General features: G+C 37.7%; 1 protein-coding gene across 1 annotated transcript; it reads left to right on the top strand.

The window, feature by feature from the left end:
* The first annotated feature begins 554 nt into the window (after window positions 1-554).
* LOC135463758 (phospholipase ABHD3-like) lies at window positions 555-17,505 on the top strand. Its single transcript, XM_064741184.1, has 10 exons — window positions 555-698; window positions 3,993-4,156; window positions 7,125-7,243; window positions 7,793-7,853; window positions 10,590-10,635; window positions 10,821-10,933; window positions 12,402-12,575; window positions 14,018-14,066; window positions 14,807-14,972; window positions 15,872-17,505. The coding sequence occupies exons 1-10, from the start codon at window positions 588-590 to the stop codon at window positions 16,051-16,053; spliced, it is 1,185 nt and encodes a 394-aa protein (XP_064597254.1). The 5' UTR covers window positions 555-587; the 3' UTR covers window positions 16,054-17,505.
* The last annotated feature ends 870 nt before the right edge of the window (window positions 17,506-18,375 follow it).

Below are 18,375 nucleotides of genomic sequence, written 5' to 3'. Positions count from 1 at the left end.
ATAGCTTTTAATACTTTCTAAGGAATTTTGCTAAATTATATCTCGCATGTAGAACTTTGTATTGTGGGGAAAAATGCTAATGTTTGGGAACAACATTAACAATACTTTGCTCTTTCATTTTATTTATCTGACATGTTTTGAGCCTTTCTTCAAAATATTTCATGCAAATATACATATAAATGTAATGATATCGTTTCAACAAGTAAGCAGTTCTTTGAATTCCTTGCACTGCCTTTTTTTTTTAAATACTACAATATTTGTAACCATTCCACATAGGCCTTTTACGTATTTTTTAATAATTTTTACTAACTGGGACTAATATAATTGTTACAATAATGTGAGATACTCAGAAGGTACCGAAAAGTGGAAAAATGCTTGAGTACATCGTTAAATCACAAATCAAATAAGAAATGAAGTCTGCAGAATTGGTTCAGAAGTCCGTTTATCACATTTCAGAGGGGTTAATGTTTTACACTGGACTCAGTACTGACTTCCCTTGTGGCAAAATGGTTAAGTCCGGTGTCTGGGGTCAAAAGTGAAACCGTTATCGTCAGTGTTGGTGTTATTTTTCGAAGAGAAGGAAGAAAATGACAGTATTCTGTGAAGCCGTAGAATATTGCAAAAGGTCTCCGTCTGTGTCGATACTTGTCGGATTTGGAGCAACTTACGCCGCATATTACATTCTCTATGTTGTCAGAGTAAGTAAAAGGATTTCTTGATCGCTTTTTAGCATTGTAAATGACACCACCTCTGCCGCACCAGTTACCGGTACTGACTCACTGTCCGTTCTCACGACTAAATTGAATTGCCCTACTGGCCGGCAACTTAATCATGCGTTGAGGGTTTTTTTCATAGATTTATATATTCACCTCATATTAATATTTAAAACCCGAATTAAAGAGATAATCGTGTAGAACAGCGTTGGCATTTTCTGTCCTGGATTTGGCCTTTTCGACTGATGCTAACCACACCCAAACATACATCACCTACTCAAAAGCTTAAGGAAATGACGTTGCCATTTGTTAGTTGAGGAGTGGTGTAATTGTTAACCAGGTGCCCGTCCATGTGGACGGGTGAAATAGAAAACTGGTGCTATTTGGACACCCTGTTTTCAGCATTTTTAACATGGGAGAGATAGGAGAAAATGAAATCTTGACACCCTGCTGTGGCAAAAATGGACTCAAAAAGGGATGTTTTAAGACACTGTTTTTCACTTTGCTGGCTAAACCCTGTCACTATGGTATCAGTAGTTTAAAACTCACCACGAAGGCTGGGATGTTCAGTTAAGTAAGGTATTATTGAAGTATAATTTAAGCCTTCAGGAAAACTACCAGTATGCTACCAGTATTTTGGTATGATACTTGTATGCGAGTTTGGCAACGCAGGTACCAAGACAAACATTCTCACAAGGCCTGCAGCGTTATTGCATGGTGCTGTAAATGAGAGTCAAGGATGAGCTACACAGAAGATCCCAATGACAGTAGAAGCCATCGTTTTCTTCTGTGACGTTGGAATTCGTTTGTACTTCATATATGTTTTATGAGCACACATAATACGCTAATAATTGTGATGTAATTAAGGAAAGAAAAAATGAGTTCACAGCTCTGGATTGTCTTGATACAGATGGAAAGGAGTTTTACAAATTCTCCAGTAAATTAAGATACATGTATCTACTTGTACATATAGTTATTCTACAGGAGACACTTTAGAGCTTACAGCAATGAACAGGGCGATTCTCAACTTGTTTGGGAGTTTTAATTTTAATTTTACATTTCATTTTAGTAATGGACAGAAGGAAGAAATAAATTGTGTTAGTAATGATTTTAAAACAAGAAGATGGTAATTGTGAAACAAGAAGATGGTAATTGTGAAACAAGCAGATGGTAATTGTGAAACAAGAAGATGGTAATTGTGAAACAAGAAGATGGTAATTGTGAAACAAGAAGATGGTGATTCACATTAATCTAGAAACCTTAATCTGCAACTTTTAGAGAAAGTATTCTATCGGAGTCCACGTAATCTCTTCAGTAACAAACGGCGTGGATGAAGAAAGTGGTCCTCCCAATGTTATTGCATGGGAAAATACCCATTTTTTGGAATCGCTGTTAGCGATCTTGTGTCTGTTGGATTTGTATAATTTTCAGCTTTGCTGATAGTTTGAGTATTTCTGCAGAGCTTTTGTGATGCTATTTTGTACAACCAGACCTTACTCGTGGCTGGTGAAGTGGCAAATAGTGACCTTTACCCCAATGCTTTAACATTGGGTGGCCAGTTTTTTTCAACACGAAAGGTTGGTCACGTGACCTCCAACTTCCAAGCTGTTTTACAGAATTGTTTATTGAGGCTATCTGAAGTGTAATAGTTGATATCTGCTGGGCAAATGCATTATATGGGCGTGTCCTGTTTCTGAGCACCATGCAGTGATTAGCTGGTCACACCAGTGTGTACTCATGCGTGACCATTGTCATGGCAGGTAAATAGCGTAAATGACCTAATAAATGCAAATAAATGTAATAAAATATTAATTTTGGAAGTGAAACTTGTATTTTTCCCGTAGGATGTCATCCTGTCTTCCTAATAAAGGGGAAAAAAAAAAATCTTTCAAAAATCAACAGGACTCGTAGAATTAGCCAAAGGTACAGCTTTATGGAAACCCTTCCAGGTCACCCTGACCCAGCCAGCTGAGCCGTGTTGGACTGATCAGACACTGACTCCTTACTAATGGACTGTACATACATGTATGCATTGAAACTCCATTAAGTTGTGGGAAAGAATGTACTCACAATTAGTGTCTACTCATTCTCAGATGAACTAACCACTGGTATACTGCACAAAACGGGCAGAGAATACACATTTAAGCATTCTACCTCAGCTCATGCTGGCTTCCTCTCTGATCGTATATGGGAAGGTTTGCCAGCAACCATAGTGCTGGCCACCGTGGCATAAGTGAGATATCCTTGAGTATGGCGTAACACACCAATCAAATAAATAAGCCTTCTGCCTTTAGGCCCACCAGAATGCATTTATAAGTACACATGTACTTGTACAGTGTAAGCTAACTATTTATACATGTATATGTAATGTGATAATACACATGTTCGGTGTCAAACTAATCAAATGAAGGGAAAAGGGGAGGTAGTTTGTGACAGGATACATGAAAGGGTACTGTAAAAGTATGGGTTTAAGCAACATTAAGAAGGGTATGTCAAAAAAATGAGGAAAACATTTTCACTTTTGAGGTATATTTTATATTTCTTTATTTTATGCATATTTTCCATCAGTTGTCAGAAATATTCAAAAATTACATCATCAATGAGCATACCGGGAACGGAGAAACGAGCCTAGCACCCCCAATTCGGACTCTCTTCCACCACCACAACCCCCCCCCCCCCACCCCCCAACAAAATCGTTTAGACAGTTATCACCACAGCAGGCTACTTAATTTGTGGCTTGATCACTAGGGCCATAGGAAATGTGTAGTTTAAAAATGAACTGAAGACGAAGTTCTCCTGTACATGTGAAGGTCTGCCACCAACCTGCAAATGGCCATGGGTTTCACCCAGGCTCTGCGCAGTTTCCTCCAACCATAATGTGCCCAACGTCGCATAACTGAAATATTCATGAGTACGACGTAAAACACCAGTCAGAGAAATAAATAAAGCTTTTCAGTAACTTGCCTAAGTTTGGTGGTTTTATCCGAGTAGTCCACCTCATCTCTGTGAATATGACCATTGTCGTCTTGAGCATGAGAAATTCTTGAGTACAGTGTTTAACCCCAAGTCAAGTGATAGCTGGACTGGCTTCAGATGTGTGGGTTCAATCCCAGCTCTGGGCAGGAAGATTACACAGATTTTTCTTCTTTTCATGTTCATCGGGTTTTGGTAATAATAAACAGTTGACCAGTAACTTGCCATGATAGGTCAGCGGTTTACCCTTGGATGTACACTGTCGTCATAATGAAGGAATAAATCTGTGTTTACTTGCATTTTCAGAAACCATTCATAGCGTGCCGAGATGACAGACTGCGAAAGTTCCTGCAGCGCTACTGCCCAGCTGTCAACTCCAAATTCTGGCCAACATTCTGGTGTTTTGAATCTAGGGCTCAGACAGTGCTAAGAGCCTTGTGGAAGAAACGCCCCAAATTTACCTATCAACAGTGAGTTGAGATTTAGTATTGTCCAGCATAGGCTGTAAAAATATACTCAACATAAATCCCACAATGTGTACTATGAACTTAGAAATAACCTCTGAATATTCTATAATATTCTTTAATATTCTATAATGTTTTATAATATTCTTTAGTATTCTGCTTCTTTACATTTCTAGTGGCCTCCATGGCTCGGTTGGTTAGCGCACTAGCGCAGTCTAATGACCCAGGAGTCTCTCACCAATGCGGTCGCTGTGAGTCCAGCTCATGCTGGCTTCCTCCAAGGTCTGCCAGCAGCCTGCAGATGGTCATGGGTTTCCACCCACCATAATACTGTCCGCCGTTGTATAAGTGAAATATTCTTGATTATGGCGTAAAACACCAATCAAATAAGTAAATCTTTACATTTCTAATGCGGTATCGACTGAAAAGAATCTACAAACTGACAATGTATTCACTGTTTTTTTAAAACCATAGCTCAAAATTTGCTCAGTTGTTCACAGGGTTGCAAATGCTGCCCACAGAACATGGATTGCCAAATGTGGTGTACGATTTGCATGCAAAGACCACTACCCAAAATGGTGTCTTTTACAACAGCAATGATTTACAACTATATAACATACGAAGTTTCTGCTATGCAAATTAGTTAAAATTATTGTATATATATGCTTGTACGTACATGTATATGCTTATTGTATGACATAAAATCTATGTTGTGTATATGTACAAGTAACATGCTATGAGTGTGCCCTCGGCCTATCTTTTGATTGGTGTTTTACGCCGTTTGCAAGAATATTTCACTTCAATGACGGCGGCAAGCAATAGGGTGGGTAGAAACCCGGGCGGGGCCTGGGAGAAACCCATGACCATCTGCAGGTTGCTGCCAGACCTTCCAACATACGGCCAGAGAGGAAGCCAGCAGGAGCTGGACTTCCAGCCTATTTATAAGCCTCATGTGTCTTGGGATATTAGATATATCCAAATTATTAATAGAAAATTAGGCCCCGTCAGATTTACATGTAATTGTTCTTCTTTGTGCAGAATAAATGTTTCTTCAGTGTCCGTGGAGGGTGTAAAAATAAAACGTGAAAATCATCAGATTTATGGAAATGACTATTTTGGCAATTTTTCCTGTTGAAAACTTGTTCACATGATCAGAAAGCCCTGACAAATAAAAGAGAGGCTATAACCTGTTATATATAAAATATTATATTATTATACATGTATATATGATATTAGGTATATAAACTTCAAGATTGGAGAAAATAAAATTGTGGAGTTTCAGCTGGGGTGGGCGAGGGGGGGAGGGTGGTGCATATACTGGAATCATCCTGTCTGTCTGTCCGTCCGTCTGTCTGTCTGTTATTTTCATAATTTGTACCCCCCCATTTAGGACTGCGTAACAGTGCTTTTCCATAGATTTTGTCCTTGCAACTCTTCCTAAAGTACTGAACCTATTTCCATGAAAACTTACATATAGGATACAACTTCCCAATAATCCAAACTTGTACATGCACTTGCACTTAAGTCTATTTACATTTCTCTATACAGCCGGGATGTACCAGTAGTGCAATCAGCATACACCGTGAAAGACCCATGAAACAATCTAGATTCGTAGCAATTCTTAGATTTCTTTGTTTTATTTTTGGAAATGTTGGGGGAATGGAAAGGGTGTGTGTGTAGTGGTGGGGGTGGGGGGTATTTTGGACATCCGGATTCTAGTTTGTTCCATTTTTGGATTTTTTAGGGTCAGCTCGCATGTAAGACACAAAATAGAATTGGTGTTCGCTGTTGCCTAACAAGGTTTAAGTTTTTTCACCGAATCACTGTGGTGTGTATAATAGATGATATACAGTAGGTATAATAGTACAAGATGTTATGTAAACAGCATTTTACTGCACACACACTGTTAATGTATGCTTTACTAGACACATGTTCAGTGTAAACATGAACCTCGGTCTGTCAACATGTCAGCAGTCTAATCAAACAATCTAACAATTTTTACCTGCATGTACCAGCATGGGTGGAGAGCAGCATCTATGTCCACATGCTCCAAGCATGGTACATTTCGACAGGGCCAGTAGCTTCTCGTAGTTGCCCCTGGGGGTTGTGGGATTTGTTTATGATTGACCCTGGGTCAAGGAAAGACCCTGGGTCAAAGAACCCTTACATACTGTTCATGTATTTCAACAGGCAGCGGGATCTCAAAGCAATCTTAGACTTTAAGGCAAAGACCACTAGAATGAAGTATATATCAGGTGAAAGACTTAAAGGCAAAGACCACTCTAAAATAAAGTCTTTATCAGGTGAAAGACATAAATGTAGCAGTCTTATGTGTGTTAAATAGCAAAAACCTTATGTGACGTCACTGCATTGGTTCCATTGTGGTCAGAAAAGGCAACCATAGAATAAAATATTCAAATGCATTTTACCAGGTTAAAGAAATTGTAGAAAAAACTGTGTACTGTTCACCTGGTTTTGTCACTTTTCTGGCCAGTGCTCTGGGTGACTAGGTTCTACAAAACTGTGTCACTGTCACAGATATTGTATGGTGCTCTTCACACTGAGTGTCATTTAGTGCACATGTACTCACCATACAGGTAGCTGTTTCAAGGTCAACTTCCGTATTCAGTTCACCTTAGCAATAGTGACTTCAGCATTGATGAAAGCAGGAACCCCATGAGTGGGGGATGAGGGTTGGGGTTATTGTGTCCCATTCTTACACAGTGTATACAGACAGGATGTGTATGTCAGATATAGTAAATAAGTGAAATTTACCTGCTCCTGCCATGAACATGAAGGAACTAAGCTCTGCTCTGGTTTCCTTCCACCATAATGCTGGTCGCTGTCATTTAAGCGAAATAATCTTAAGTTTGGCTTACAACACCAGTCAAATGAAGAAATTAATGTGATAAATAAAATGTGTGGAAATATTTAGATTTAGCTGAAGAGTTGTCTCCCTTGTTTGTGTTTGCAGTGAGATGCTGACGACACCAGATGGCGGTGAGATCAAACTGGACTGGTTTCACAATGAGGAGAATTCTCGGTGGGAAGCCAATGTCCGCCCCACTGTTCTTCTGCTGCCAGGTCTGACAGGTAAACAACAGTGTGAAATGCTACAGGAAAGGTTAAAGAAACCAGAGATTTTTGGCAAAAAATGGATATCACAAAACCAGTTGAATTTTGGCTATTGTTTTAGAACAGCCCAAAATAACTTTCCCAAAATACCAGCCCTCGCCTGTTAAAGAGTTACTGTGTAAAATCAGTAATAAAGTTCCTAACATCTATGAAGTATTATAATTTGTTCAAACTTTAGGATTATTTTAACACTATAAATTGTACTGTTTTACAAGTCTGATATTTACAGATATTCAGTAATTTGATCTCTTCTCAGTAAATACGGAAAATTTGATTTGGTTCACAAAGTTAGATTCTCTGCCTCTATAACCACAAAGGGAAGCGGGGTTGTGGCGGAGTGGTTAAAGAGGAACATTGTTACCGATCCGAAAACATCTTTTTTGTAAAAATAGGATAAACCATAAACATCGTTGACATATCGTTTTTTATCTGCAAAAGTGATCAAGTATCATGATACTGCATGAACCTTGTGTAAAGCTCATGACCCGTACCTTGCCTGTGTTTTAGGTTCCAGTGGAGAGAGTTACATCCTTAGCGCTGTCCATGAGGCCACCACTGCGGGTTACAGGTAAGCTGCCAGACGTTATTTGTACTATTCAAAAAATATACAAGATATCTAGTCCTTGTTGATATATCTTGAAAATATGTGTACGTTTGTGTACATGTAAATGTGAATGAAACATGTACGTTTGTGTAAATGTGAATTAAATATGTGTACAGTTGTGTACATGTAAATGTTAATGAAATATGTGTGCATTTGTGTAAATGTTAATGAAATTTGTGTACATGTGAATGAAATTTGTGTACATGTGAATGAAATATGTGTACATGTGAATGAAATATGTGTACGTGTGTGTACATGTAAATGTGAATACATATATGTTTGTGTACTTGTCAATGAAATATGTGTACATTTGTGCACATGTGAATGTGAATGAAATATGTGTACATTTGTGTACATGTAAATGTGAATGTGTATATGTTTGTGTACTTGTGAATGAAGTATGTGTACGTGTGTGTACATGTAAATGTGAATACGTATATGTTTGTGTACTTGTCAATGAAATATGTGTACATTTGTGCACATGTGAATGTGAATGAAATATGTGTACATTTGTGTAAATGTGAATATGTATATGTTTGTGTACTTGTGAATGAAATATGCGTACATTTGTGTACATGTAAATGTGAATATGTATATGTTTGTGTACTTGTGAATGAAATATGTGTACGTTTGTGTACATGTAAATGTGAATGAAATAGGAAATCTGCTCATGACAACTCAAAATACTCATGAAACTCTATGCTCATAACGAGCATGTCATGCACATGGTTAGGGTGCATTGAAAATTTCAGTTCAAACTTATAATTATAGTCAGTTTCCATAAGTTTGCCAGACTAAAATTCATCAGGTGTGTCCGTTGTATTAATAAACAGTTTATATAATTAAAGATATCAATATTGAATATCAATAGCTGCGGCTTATTTTACACAGAATATCGCACGCTTTTAATACCCTAATGCCTCAACCTTTTCGTATGTGAAAGAGCCTCTTTCAGGGCAGTTTATGAACATTGAGACAAAATTACGTTGGTTGGATTGCCTAGCGTCAGGGCTTTAGAAAAAGTATAATTTTATATGTCAACACGGAATAATGCTTTTAGAATGTGCTTAAATAAACACGTTGCAAGCATGGGAAAAGGTTGGAGAATTACAGTAGTATATAATCTCTTATTGCAACTTGTATGTGATAACATAGACCTGTAACCCTCTGATTTATTGTTGTTTAGAGCAAGGCTTGGTGTTTTGTTACATGGAGAGTCCAAGAATCACTCTTTACTCTGCAAGGTTTTTGTTAGCAGACAGAAAATGACCTTCTTTTGTGTCTCAACACGCTGTGAAATCTTGTTGATGTTTGCTATAAAGCTTGAGAATCATTGATGAGTTTTTTTTAAATTGCTGCTCATGCTGGCTTCCTCTCCAGCCGTAAGTGGGAAGGTCTGGCAGCAACCTGCGGATGGTCGTGGGTTTCCCCCCAGGCTCTGCCCGGTTTCCTCCCACCATAATGCTGTCTGCTGTCGTATAAGTGAAATATTCTTGAGTACGGCATAAAACACCAATCAAATGAATAAATAAATATTTAAATTGCTGGGGTGTTCGTGGTTGTATTATAATACAAACGGGGCCAGTGTTATGAACGTCCTTAGTTAAGTAAGCCTTTAATTACCATGACAACCCATGTTGTAGAGATATGAAGTGTACTTAGTTAAGTAAGCCTTTAATTACCATGGCAACGCATGCTGTAGAGATATGAAGTGCACTTAGTTAAGTAAGCCTTTAATTACCATGGCAATGCATGTTGTAGAGATATGATGTGCACTTAGTTAAGTAAGCCTTTAATTACCATGGCAACGCATGTTGTAGAGATATGAATCGCCCTTAGTTAAGTAAGACTTTAAATACCATGGCAACGCATGTTGTAGAGATATGAAGCGCCCTTAGTTAAGTAAGACTTTAAATACCATGGCAACGCATGTTGTAGAGATATGAAGCGCCCTTAGTTAAGTAAGACTTTAAATACCATGGCAACGCATGTTGTAGAGATAAAAAGTGCACATAGCTAAGGAATACTTAACACTAAGTATGCTTCATGAAACTGGCCCCTGGTCTTAAAGAGCTACTAGAGTGTGAAGACCTATATGCGTTAAAAGCAAGGTTAAATGATCAGGATCGAGATAGTCTGAATTGCTTTCGTAAATTGTACGAAAATTGCAATGTTTTAAAGCCGCTGTTGCTAGTTTTGGTGGATGACATGGAAATAAAAGTTTTTCTGTCGTTTGCAATTTTGCCTGGTGTGACATCATGCAAGAACACTTGGCATCGTGACGTCATTCCAGCATAACTGCCTTACCCATCGTCACATCTGCCTTACCCATCATCACGTCTGCCTTACCCATCGTCACATCTACTTGACTCATCGTCACATAAGGAATATCATCACGTCACACAAGGGGAAATTTTACGGAAACTGCAGAAGACTTTGTTTTCAGGGACTACTTATTGATGTCAAATAGTGGAACTAATCACAGTTTTTTGAACCATGGTGCTAGCTATGTCCTCTGGGGTATTTTTTGTATCATTTCACTATTTTAACCCATTTTGACTAAGGACTGAAGTAGCACTGTAATCCGAGGCATAGATACTACAGTGGCTTTAAGCTGTAGTATTTCATACAAATTGCAGAAGCACTATCATGCTTTGTTACAAGTAAACCACTAAATACTGTTTATTTTTCTGCTTTTAGAACGGTTGTTTTCAACAACAGAGGTATGGGAGGAGCTACACTTAAGGTCAGTCATGTCAATCATTTTGTCAGCCAATCAGTATCGTCAGATTCATCAATATGCCCAACAGCTGATCATACAATCATTCCAACATTAACGAGGATTACCCGTGATCTTTGGCTCACACACTGTCTTCGTTAGTCATGAATACTTGTGTGACATAGCCATTACCCAAATCTGTATCTTTGCAGACACCAAGAACGTACTGTGCTTCTAATACAGAAGACATGTCTTTGGTTGTACAACGGATCAAGGGTCAGTTCCCAGAAGCCCCTCTGTTTGCTGCCGGATTCTCACTGGGCGGGTAGGTATACTTAAACAACATCATGGGATTAGAATGGCTTCATGGTTTTGACACGATGGCATTTAAGAGGCAATACCAGAGATTTTTGACGAAAAATCCATCAGCTTTAATGCAATCAATTTTTAACTATTATTTTAGAAATGCCCAGGTAAATATCGGCTTTACGAAAGAAAAAAAATTATCTGTTCTTAGTAAATACAGAAGATTTGAATGGAATATCGAAAATCACTTTTTTGGGAAAAATCTCCATTGTAGCGTCTTTAAACCTCAATCATTCATTCAATCATTCATTCATTCATTCATTAAACTGAATATCATATTTTTGGATACACTTAATGACCAAACATTTCACGCCCCCCTCCCCCTCCCCCTCCCCCTCCCCCCCCCAAAAAAATTGCATCTTCAGAGGCAAATAAAAGTCAAAAAATTTTACTTTTGATGCTGAAACTTTTTCTAAAATTATCCTACCTTCCAAACCAGCCTTAAAACACATCTCTAAGGTCAACATAGAACAGGTGTTCAAAAGGGTCTTAGCAGTTAAGCCCAGTATCAACTTTGGACTAAAGTCCAGTTGTTTTATAGTAGGGAAAGACTTATTAAGATTTAAGCCTGGCTTGACTTTTATTTGTTTACTTCATTGGTGTTTTACGCCATAGTCAGGAATATTACTTATTTGTTATGTGTTACTCAGTAATATACTTATAGGACGGCGGCCAGCATTATGGTGGGAGGAAACCTGGCAGAGCCCAGGGGAAACCCACGACCATCCACAGGTTGCTGGCAAACCTTCTTACCTACGGCCGGAGAGGAAGCCAGCATGAGCTGGACTTGAACCACACATCCACCGCATTGGTGGAAGGCCCCTGGGTCATTATGCTGCGCTAGCGCACCAACCAAATGAGTGATGGAGGCCCCTGCTTGACTTTTGATATACTTTTTAACAACCTTTTTTATACTTTTTTTTAAAAATTGATAATCTTGACAAAAACTGTCTCTTTGATTCTCCAGTTTTTAACAAATACGTACTACTTTAATATGAAACGTATGAAGGTGTTAGCTTATCAGAAATATACACTGTATATGACGTACGCCAGGAAAACTCTGATACAAACTGGTGGATATAGCATTTCAGGTCCCCCGATCATGAAGCCATCTTAGAATTGAGTCAAAATATCAATCATAGAATTGTAATAGTGGGTTCCTTTCCGTCATTTTAGCTGAAATTTGTTTTTCGAATAACTTACCCAGAATTTACATCATCAAGCAATATTTTGGCCTTGTTACATAACAAATAACAATTTTAAAGTGATTTGAAATTTTGACTGAAGTCTAAGATCTCTTTTTGATCGGGGGGCCAGGAGCTGATTCTGTCTTAGGTAACGAAAGTTTGCGTTGACATCGTGAACTGTTGAGCTACAAAACAAGAAGCTTGAAGTGTTTTATTGACTAGATGGTGTTCATGTTGTAGGATGATCTTGTTCAACTACCTGGCCAAAACAGGCAAAGAATGCGGTATTCTGGGAGGAATGGTGGCATCTGTGCCATGGGATGTGTTCGAGTCCTCCAAAGTTTTAGAGCAGCCAATCAACAGGTTTCTGTACAACCAGCCCTTAGCACGAAACCTGTGTGCGGCAGTCAGAAGGTGGGTGTGTGACATTTACTGTATTTGACCAAATTTGTTTCATGTGAGAAAAAAAGAAAGACCTTTGTAGGGGCTAAGAAATTAATCTTGGAAAATATAAGTCCTGACAAGAACTCCCAGAATCTGCCATGGATGAAATTTTGGTTTAAAATACTCAAAAGTATCCAAAAGTGTGCAAATACATCTATGTATGGCCTACATGTGTACAGGGTCCATTTCACAAAATGCCCACCAATGCGGTCGCTGTGAGTTCAAGTCTAGCTCATGCTGGCTTCCTCTCCGGCTGTACTTGGAAGGGTCTGTCACCAACCTGCAGATGGTCGTGGGTTTCCTCCCACTATAATACTGGCTGCTGTTATATAAGTGAAATATACTTGAGTACGACGTAAAACGCCATTGAAGTAAATAAATAAGTCACGATGCTTACGACGCCTATAGTCCTTGTGAGTTGAGTGCGTGAACAGAACGAAGGGAAACTCCGCCTAAAACTAGGGTCACTAAGCGATCATAGACTTAAGTCAAAATTTCAGTCATTTAACTTGGTATGTTCTTTCCTGATATTTTGATTTATGTTGTCAAGCAATATTTTGACTGTCTAAATTTAGACTTAAGTCTGAGATTACTGTGTGATCACATGGCCTGGGTGATTTCAGTTAAAATAACAGAAAGGAACATACGAAGTTTAATGACTGAAAATTTGACTTGTCTATAATCGTTTCATAATCCCAAGATCTAGAAGTTTTATTTTCCACCCAAGGTCAGGGGCTGGTTGTTCAAAAGTGCATCAAACCAGGCTTAAATCTCAATACCAGTCCTGGTCAGATACAAAACTAATGACACTCTAGTCTGGACTAAAATTAATGTAAGGCGTGATTCTATTACACTTATTTTACCGGCCCTGATAGCACAGTTGGTAGAGCGTCTGCTTCAGGAGCTGTAGATCCAGGGTCAATCCTGTGTTGAGTCACACCTAACACTTTAAAAGAGGAAGTTGTAAATTCCTCGCTTGGTATTCAGCATGAAGGGGATAGTGGAATGACTGGTTGACCTGTATCAGTATAATGGCTAGGGCAGGGCGACTTACTTGCTTTTGGTAAGGCGTCTCGGTGAATTAGCACTAGATAAAAGAGTGGTGGAAATCCCTTCTGTAACAAGGAAGCACATCACATGCACTCTAAGGATTCCTTCGTCGTCATATGACAGAAAAATTGTTAAGTACGACGTTAAACCCCAAGCACTCACTCACTGACTATAATACACTTTTAAACAAGAGGGCCTAGATACTGGTCAGTGGACAGCTGGAAGTCTTAGTGTGTGGGTGGCATGTAAAAATATCAGCGCAATTTTCATGTCCTTTCAGATATGCATGTGTAGTCAGTAGAAATACCCATGTGTTTCATCAATCATTAATTTATTAAAGTTTTCTCTGATTTTTTCTTCAGGAATATTGAGCTGTTTGAACAGCATTTTGATATGGACCATGTATTGCAGGTGAGTTTACATTAATAATCCAAGGGAGACAACTGTATCATGTTCTTAGTTTGCATATGCCTGCATTTTTTTTTCCTTACAAGAGATAAGGAGTTAAATGGAAAAATTTATTATCTGTTTTGCTTGCAAAACATATTCTTATAGCAGTGATCTTGAGTAGGGTGATACTTGGGAAGGTCTGCCAGCAACCTGCGGATGGTTTCCACTGCGCCCCTGCCCGGTTTGCTCCCACTGTAATGCTGGCCGCCGTTGTACGAGTGAAATATTCTTGAGTACAGCATAGAACACCAGTCAAATAAATTAATAAATTGAGTAGTGGGTAAACCTAATAAATAGATGAAGGGATAGTCTTTCAATCAGAAACATAATTTCTGGTAAATTCATAAAAAGATAATTGACATGAAAAGTAGGATATCTGGTAAATTAACAAAGAGATTAACAATTTAATACATGAAACCAGGTAAATTCTCAAACTGATAGTTTAAATGATGAAAGAAAAGACACTTACGATGTACGAATGAACCTTTGTATTTAAACAATACATTCAGTAGTATAAAGGATTTCGTCGCTGAAACTTAAATTGTTGTCAGTGCCTTGCCGTAGTATATTAATTTTACGAAAATCATCGAGACAAAGTTGTCAAAACTATGTAATGATTATGTGAAGTTTTGAGGGTTTTCATTGTTTGTGCAGAGCGCTACGACAGCGAGTTTGATGTGAAGTTTTGATTCTTTCTACAGAGCGCTACCATAAGGGAGTTTGATGAACGGTTCACCACCAAGATGTTTGGATACCAGACCTGTGACGACTATTACAAGGAATCTAACCTGCATTACAAGATACACCACATTGAGGTTCCTCTCATCTGCATCAATGCTGCAGATGATGCCTTCTCTCCATACCACAGTATGTGTCTTAGTTTCATTACCATTCAGGTTGCTGGTTCAAATCCAGTTCTTGTTATTATGGGTTTTTTTGTGTTTTTTTTTTTTTTAGTTTTGCTTTTGTGGAATGTTTTCAGTGATTGATGATTCATTATAGTATTAGAAATAAAGCTGGTAAATAAGATAAATAGAGGATATGACACAGTGAAAGTTAAATACCATAAATATTGTTCGAGTGAAAGGTGGAAATAATAGCTCATGAGACGCAAAGCATTGAATGGGTTATCATTTCTACCTTTCATGAGAACCATATTTATGGCATTCAACCTTCACTGTGCAATATTCTGTTTATTATTTATATCCTGACATTTTCTCTACATGTACATAGACGCGTATCAGTTTATCTGTTGCATCCGTGAAAAAAATAAGCAATGTGCCATCTTCGTCGTATTTCTGATTCTATTCATACGGGCTGCAGTTTCGTTCACGTCCGCGCTCACAAAATCTTTTTACACTTTTAAATGTTATCTGTAATTAATTATACATTCTACAAAGGTGCTTAATGCTAATGCAATGTAGGTATTTATGTAAATTAAGCACATGAAGAATTTCTACCACTTTTTTGGTGAACTATATATTGTGCAGAAGTGCACGGCCTTGTGATGCGGTCCACGAAGGTCAAGGTCTCCATCAGTGTAATAGCAAAATGTAATAACAAAAGTGATATGTAGCTAGTGAAAATATGTTTATCAGTGAAGGAAATAGTGTGATTTCACTGATGTTCACACGGAAGCAGGAGAACACTCTGTGAATCTATAGATCAATGGGGATTAAGTGGAGATAGCCTTGTTTCTGGGACAAGCTTTTGCTTTCAGTAACATTCCATGTTACCGTGACAACGCTACTTTCTCTCTCCTGCAGCCATACCTCTGAAAGACGCAGACGACAGTCACAATGTTGCCATTATTGTCACGTCCCACGGCGGCCATATTGGATTCCTGGAAGGGTTGAATCCCTTTACAAATCCCACCTTCCTGGATAAGATGTTCCGTCAATTCTCAAGGGCGATTTTTGAAAACGGACAGGAACTGCAGTCATCATAGCATTAATGAAAAGAGCAAATATATGTTATATGAGTTATAAAAGATATATATGTTGAAAATTAAATATATTCAGTATCAAGCACATTTCTGTTATATTAGTATAGTACAGCAATTTTCAATATTTAAAGTAGTGGTGATACAATTGTTTTTTGTGGTGGCACAAATGTGATTTATATGTTGTTTTTTTTTTGTATTTTTGAACTTTAACATGTTGTATAAATACATGTAGCTCTACAGATTAAACACGGTGGTTTTACAAGTACACGTATAAACGTGAGTATTTTGAACTCTTTTTTTTAACCGTAACAAGATATACAATATCATAAATAATTTATATGGAAAAATAATATTCATACCTAATTATGAATTAGAATTTAAAATGAAGTGATAATTTTTAACAGTGAAATACATTTTCCAACACCATAGATATATATGAACCTGAGGACTTCAGTTTTGATTGATATTTTTGTGGTTTAGATTTTCCTTTGTCTCTAGTCTGCAAGAAGAGAAGCTGTCAAAAGCACTTTTTTGTCACGGTTCAAACCCTAAGGTTTCTCATCTAGTCAGAGGCATACACTGTCATGAATTAACAATATTTTCTGTTTTTCTTAAGTTTTTTCATAGCACAGTCTTGAATCATTTTGACATATTTGTACCAGATTACACTTTTTTATGCACATCAGGAATTGTGCAACTGAGAATGTACTTACTTGTTTTCCGTAGACAGAGAATAGAGATAGTAAAATAAAGACTAAAATAGATTTCAAATTATGTGTTAAAAAAAAAAAGAACACAGTTTAGATATGTTTTAATAGTGCAATTTGTCTTCATTTGTTCTGATTACAAATTTTCACATTATACAAGCACAGTGTTCAACTACAGTTTTGATACTTAATGCAGAATTTACAATAACTTTTGTACACATATATTTATTACACAGCATATACATTCAATTGTACCTATTATAAATTAGTTTCAGTTGCAAAATTTAGAGTGCGTATGGATAGGGCTTAAGTATGGCGTAGGAGTTGGTTAAAGGAAAACATAAGTGTAAGTTTGTGTCTTTGCATTATTGAAAATGACTTATTATTTGTTTCTTGTCGAAAATTGTTTTTTCGTAATATAGGCAAAAGGAGTTTTTGAAATATTAAGTTAACATGTGTAAGACAACCATAAAAGGCTACCTCCATTCTCTCAGTTGACATCTTATTTTTGGCCAATCATATTGCCTCGTATAGGATAGATATAATTCGCTCCGCCCCCGTCATAATCATGAAGACTTTTCATTATGACCTCTATCCGTTTTAGACGACTGATTGGCTATTTCATGCAAAGCCACGCCCTCTTTTCCTGTCACTGGTCTGTCAGTGTGTCAACCCAACAGCCATTGTTATGTCACTTGTTCGGTGACCTGTCAATCAAGGTCTGGTCACTCGACGCAGGGTTTCTCTGGCTCCGTAATTCATGACTTACTGTCTTCATATGAAGATGTTTTCTTCATCATTAAGTACTTTGGAATTAAAGCCTGTGATTGGCTGAAAACACCATCGATAGCCAATCTGTCGTCTAAATGCTTTCCACCGATAGCACAAATCATCTGATGCAATCCCCTTGAAATCGGCTTCTCAACTCTGTTGTCTGCCTGATTATAGGATATTATAGAACTGGCATGCTGCAGCTGTACGGTTTAAATGACCTAATTTAATACGTGCGTGTATAAATTTGCTTTTTAAAAAAGCTCATCAGCTCTAAGATAACATTATTTGTAGGATAATTAATTTGGAATTTATTTCACGAAATAATCATATTTGGTTTGTAAAATCTTCAGATAAAGAATTTGGAAATTCATCTTTTTGATAATATCATCAATTTTTGGTGACATTTTAATAATAGTTTAACAAACAATAAATACCTGTGAGTCTTTGCCAGTTTGACACGGATCAAAATGTGGCGAAAATATTTGTGATATTCTTATTGGTGAAGATATTTGTACTGTTCTTATTGGTGCAGACATTTGTGACTTTTTAACTGATGTGGATGGAGACATTTGTGAAGTTCTTATTGGTGGAGGCAACTGTTATGCTGTCAGTGGTGGAGAGATTTGTGATTTTCTCAGTGGTGGAGAGATTTGTGATTTTCTCAGTGGTGGAGAGATTTGTGATTTTCTCAGTGGTGGAGACCTTTGAAGTTCTCAGTGGTGGAGACCTTTGAAGTTCTCAGTTGTGGAGACATTTGAAGTTCTCAGTTGTGGAGACATTTATGATGTTCTCATTGGTGGAGACATTCGTGATGTTTTCATTGGTGAATACAGTTGTGGAGTTC

The sequence above is a fragment of the Liolophura sinensis genome, chromosome 3 (assembly GCF_032854445.1).
Source record: "Liolophura sinensis isolate JHLJ2023 chromosome 3, CUHK_Ljap_v2, whole genome shotgun sequence".
In the NCBI taxonomy this organism is placed as follows: Eukaryota; Metazoa; Mollusca; class Polyplacophora; order Chitonida; family Chitonidae; genus Liolophura; species Liolophura sinensis.
This window is presented reverse-complemented; position numbering and strand designations above follow the sequence as displayed.

Bases quoted from the DNA above. Each gene is read 5' to 3' on its own strand.
- LOC135463758 (XM_064741184.1), top strand. From the start codon at position 588: ATGACAGTATTCTGTGAAGCCGTAGAATATTGCAAAAGGTCTCCGTCT. The intron at 699-3,992 runs GTAAGTAAAAGG...TTGCATTTTCAG, and splicing joins ACATTCTCTATGTTGTCAGA to AAACCATTCATAGCGTGCCG. The intron at 12,576-14,017 runs GTGGGTGTGTGA...TTTTTTCTTCAG, and splicing joins CTGTGTGCGGCAGTCAGAAG to GAATATTGAGCTGTTTGAAC.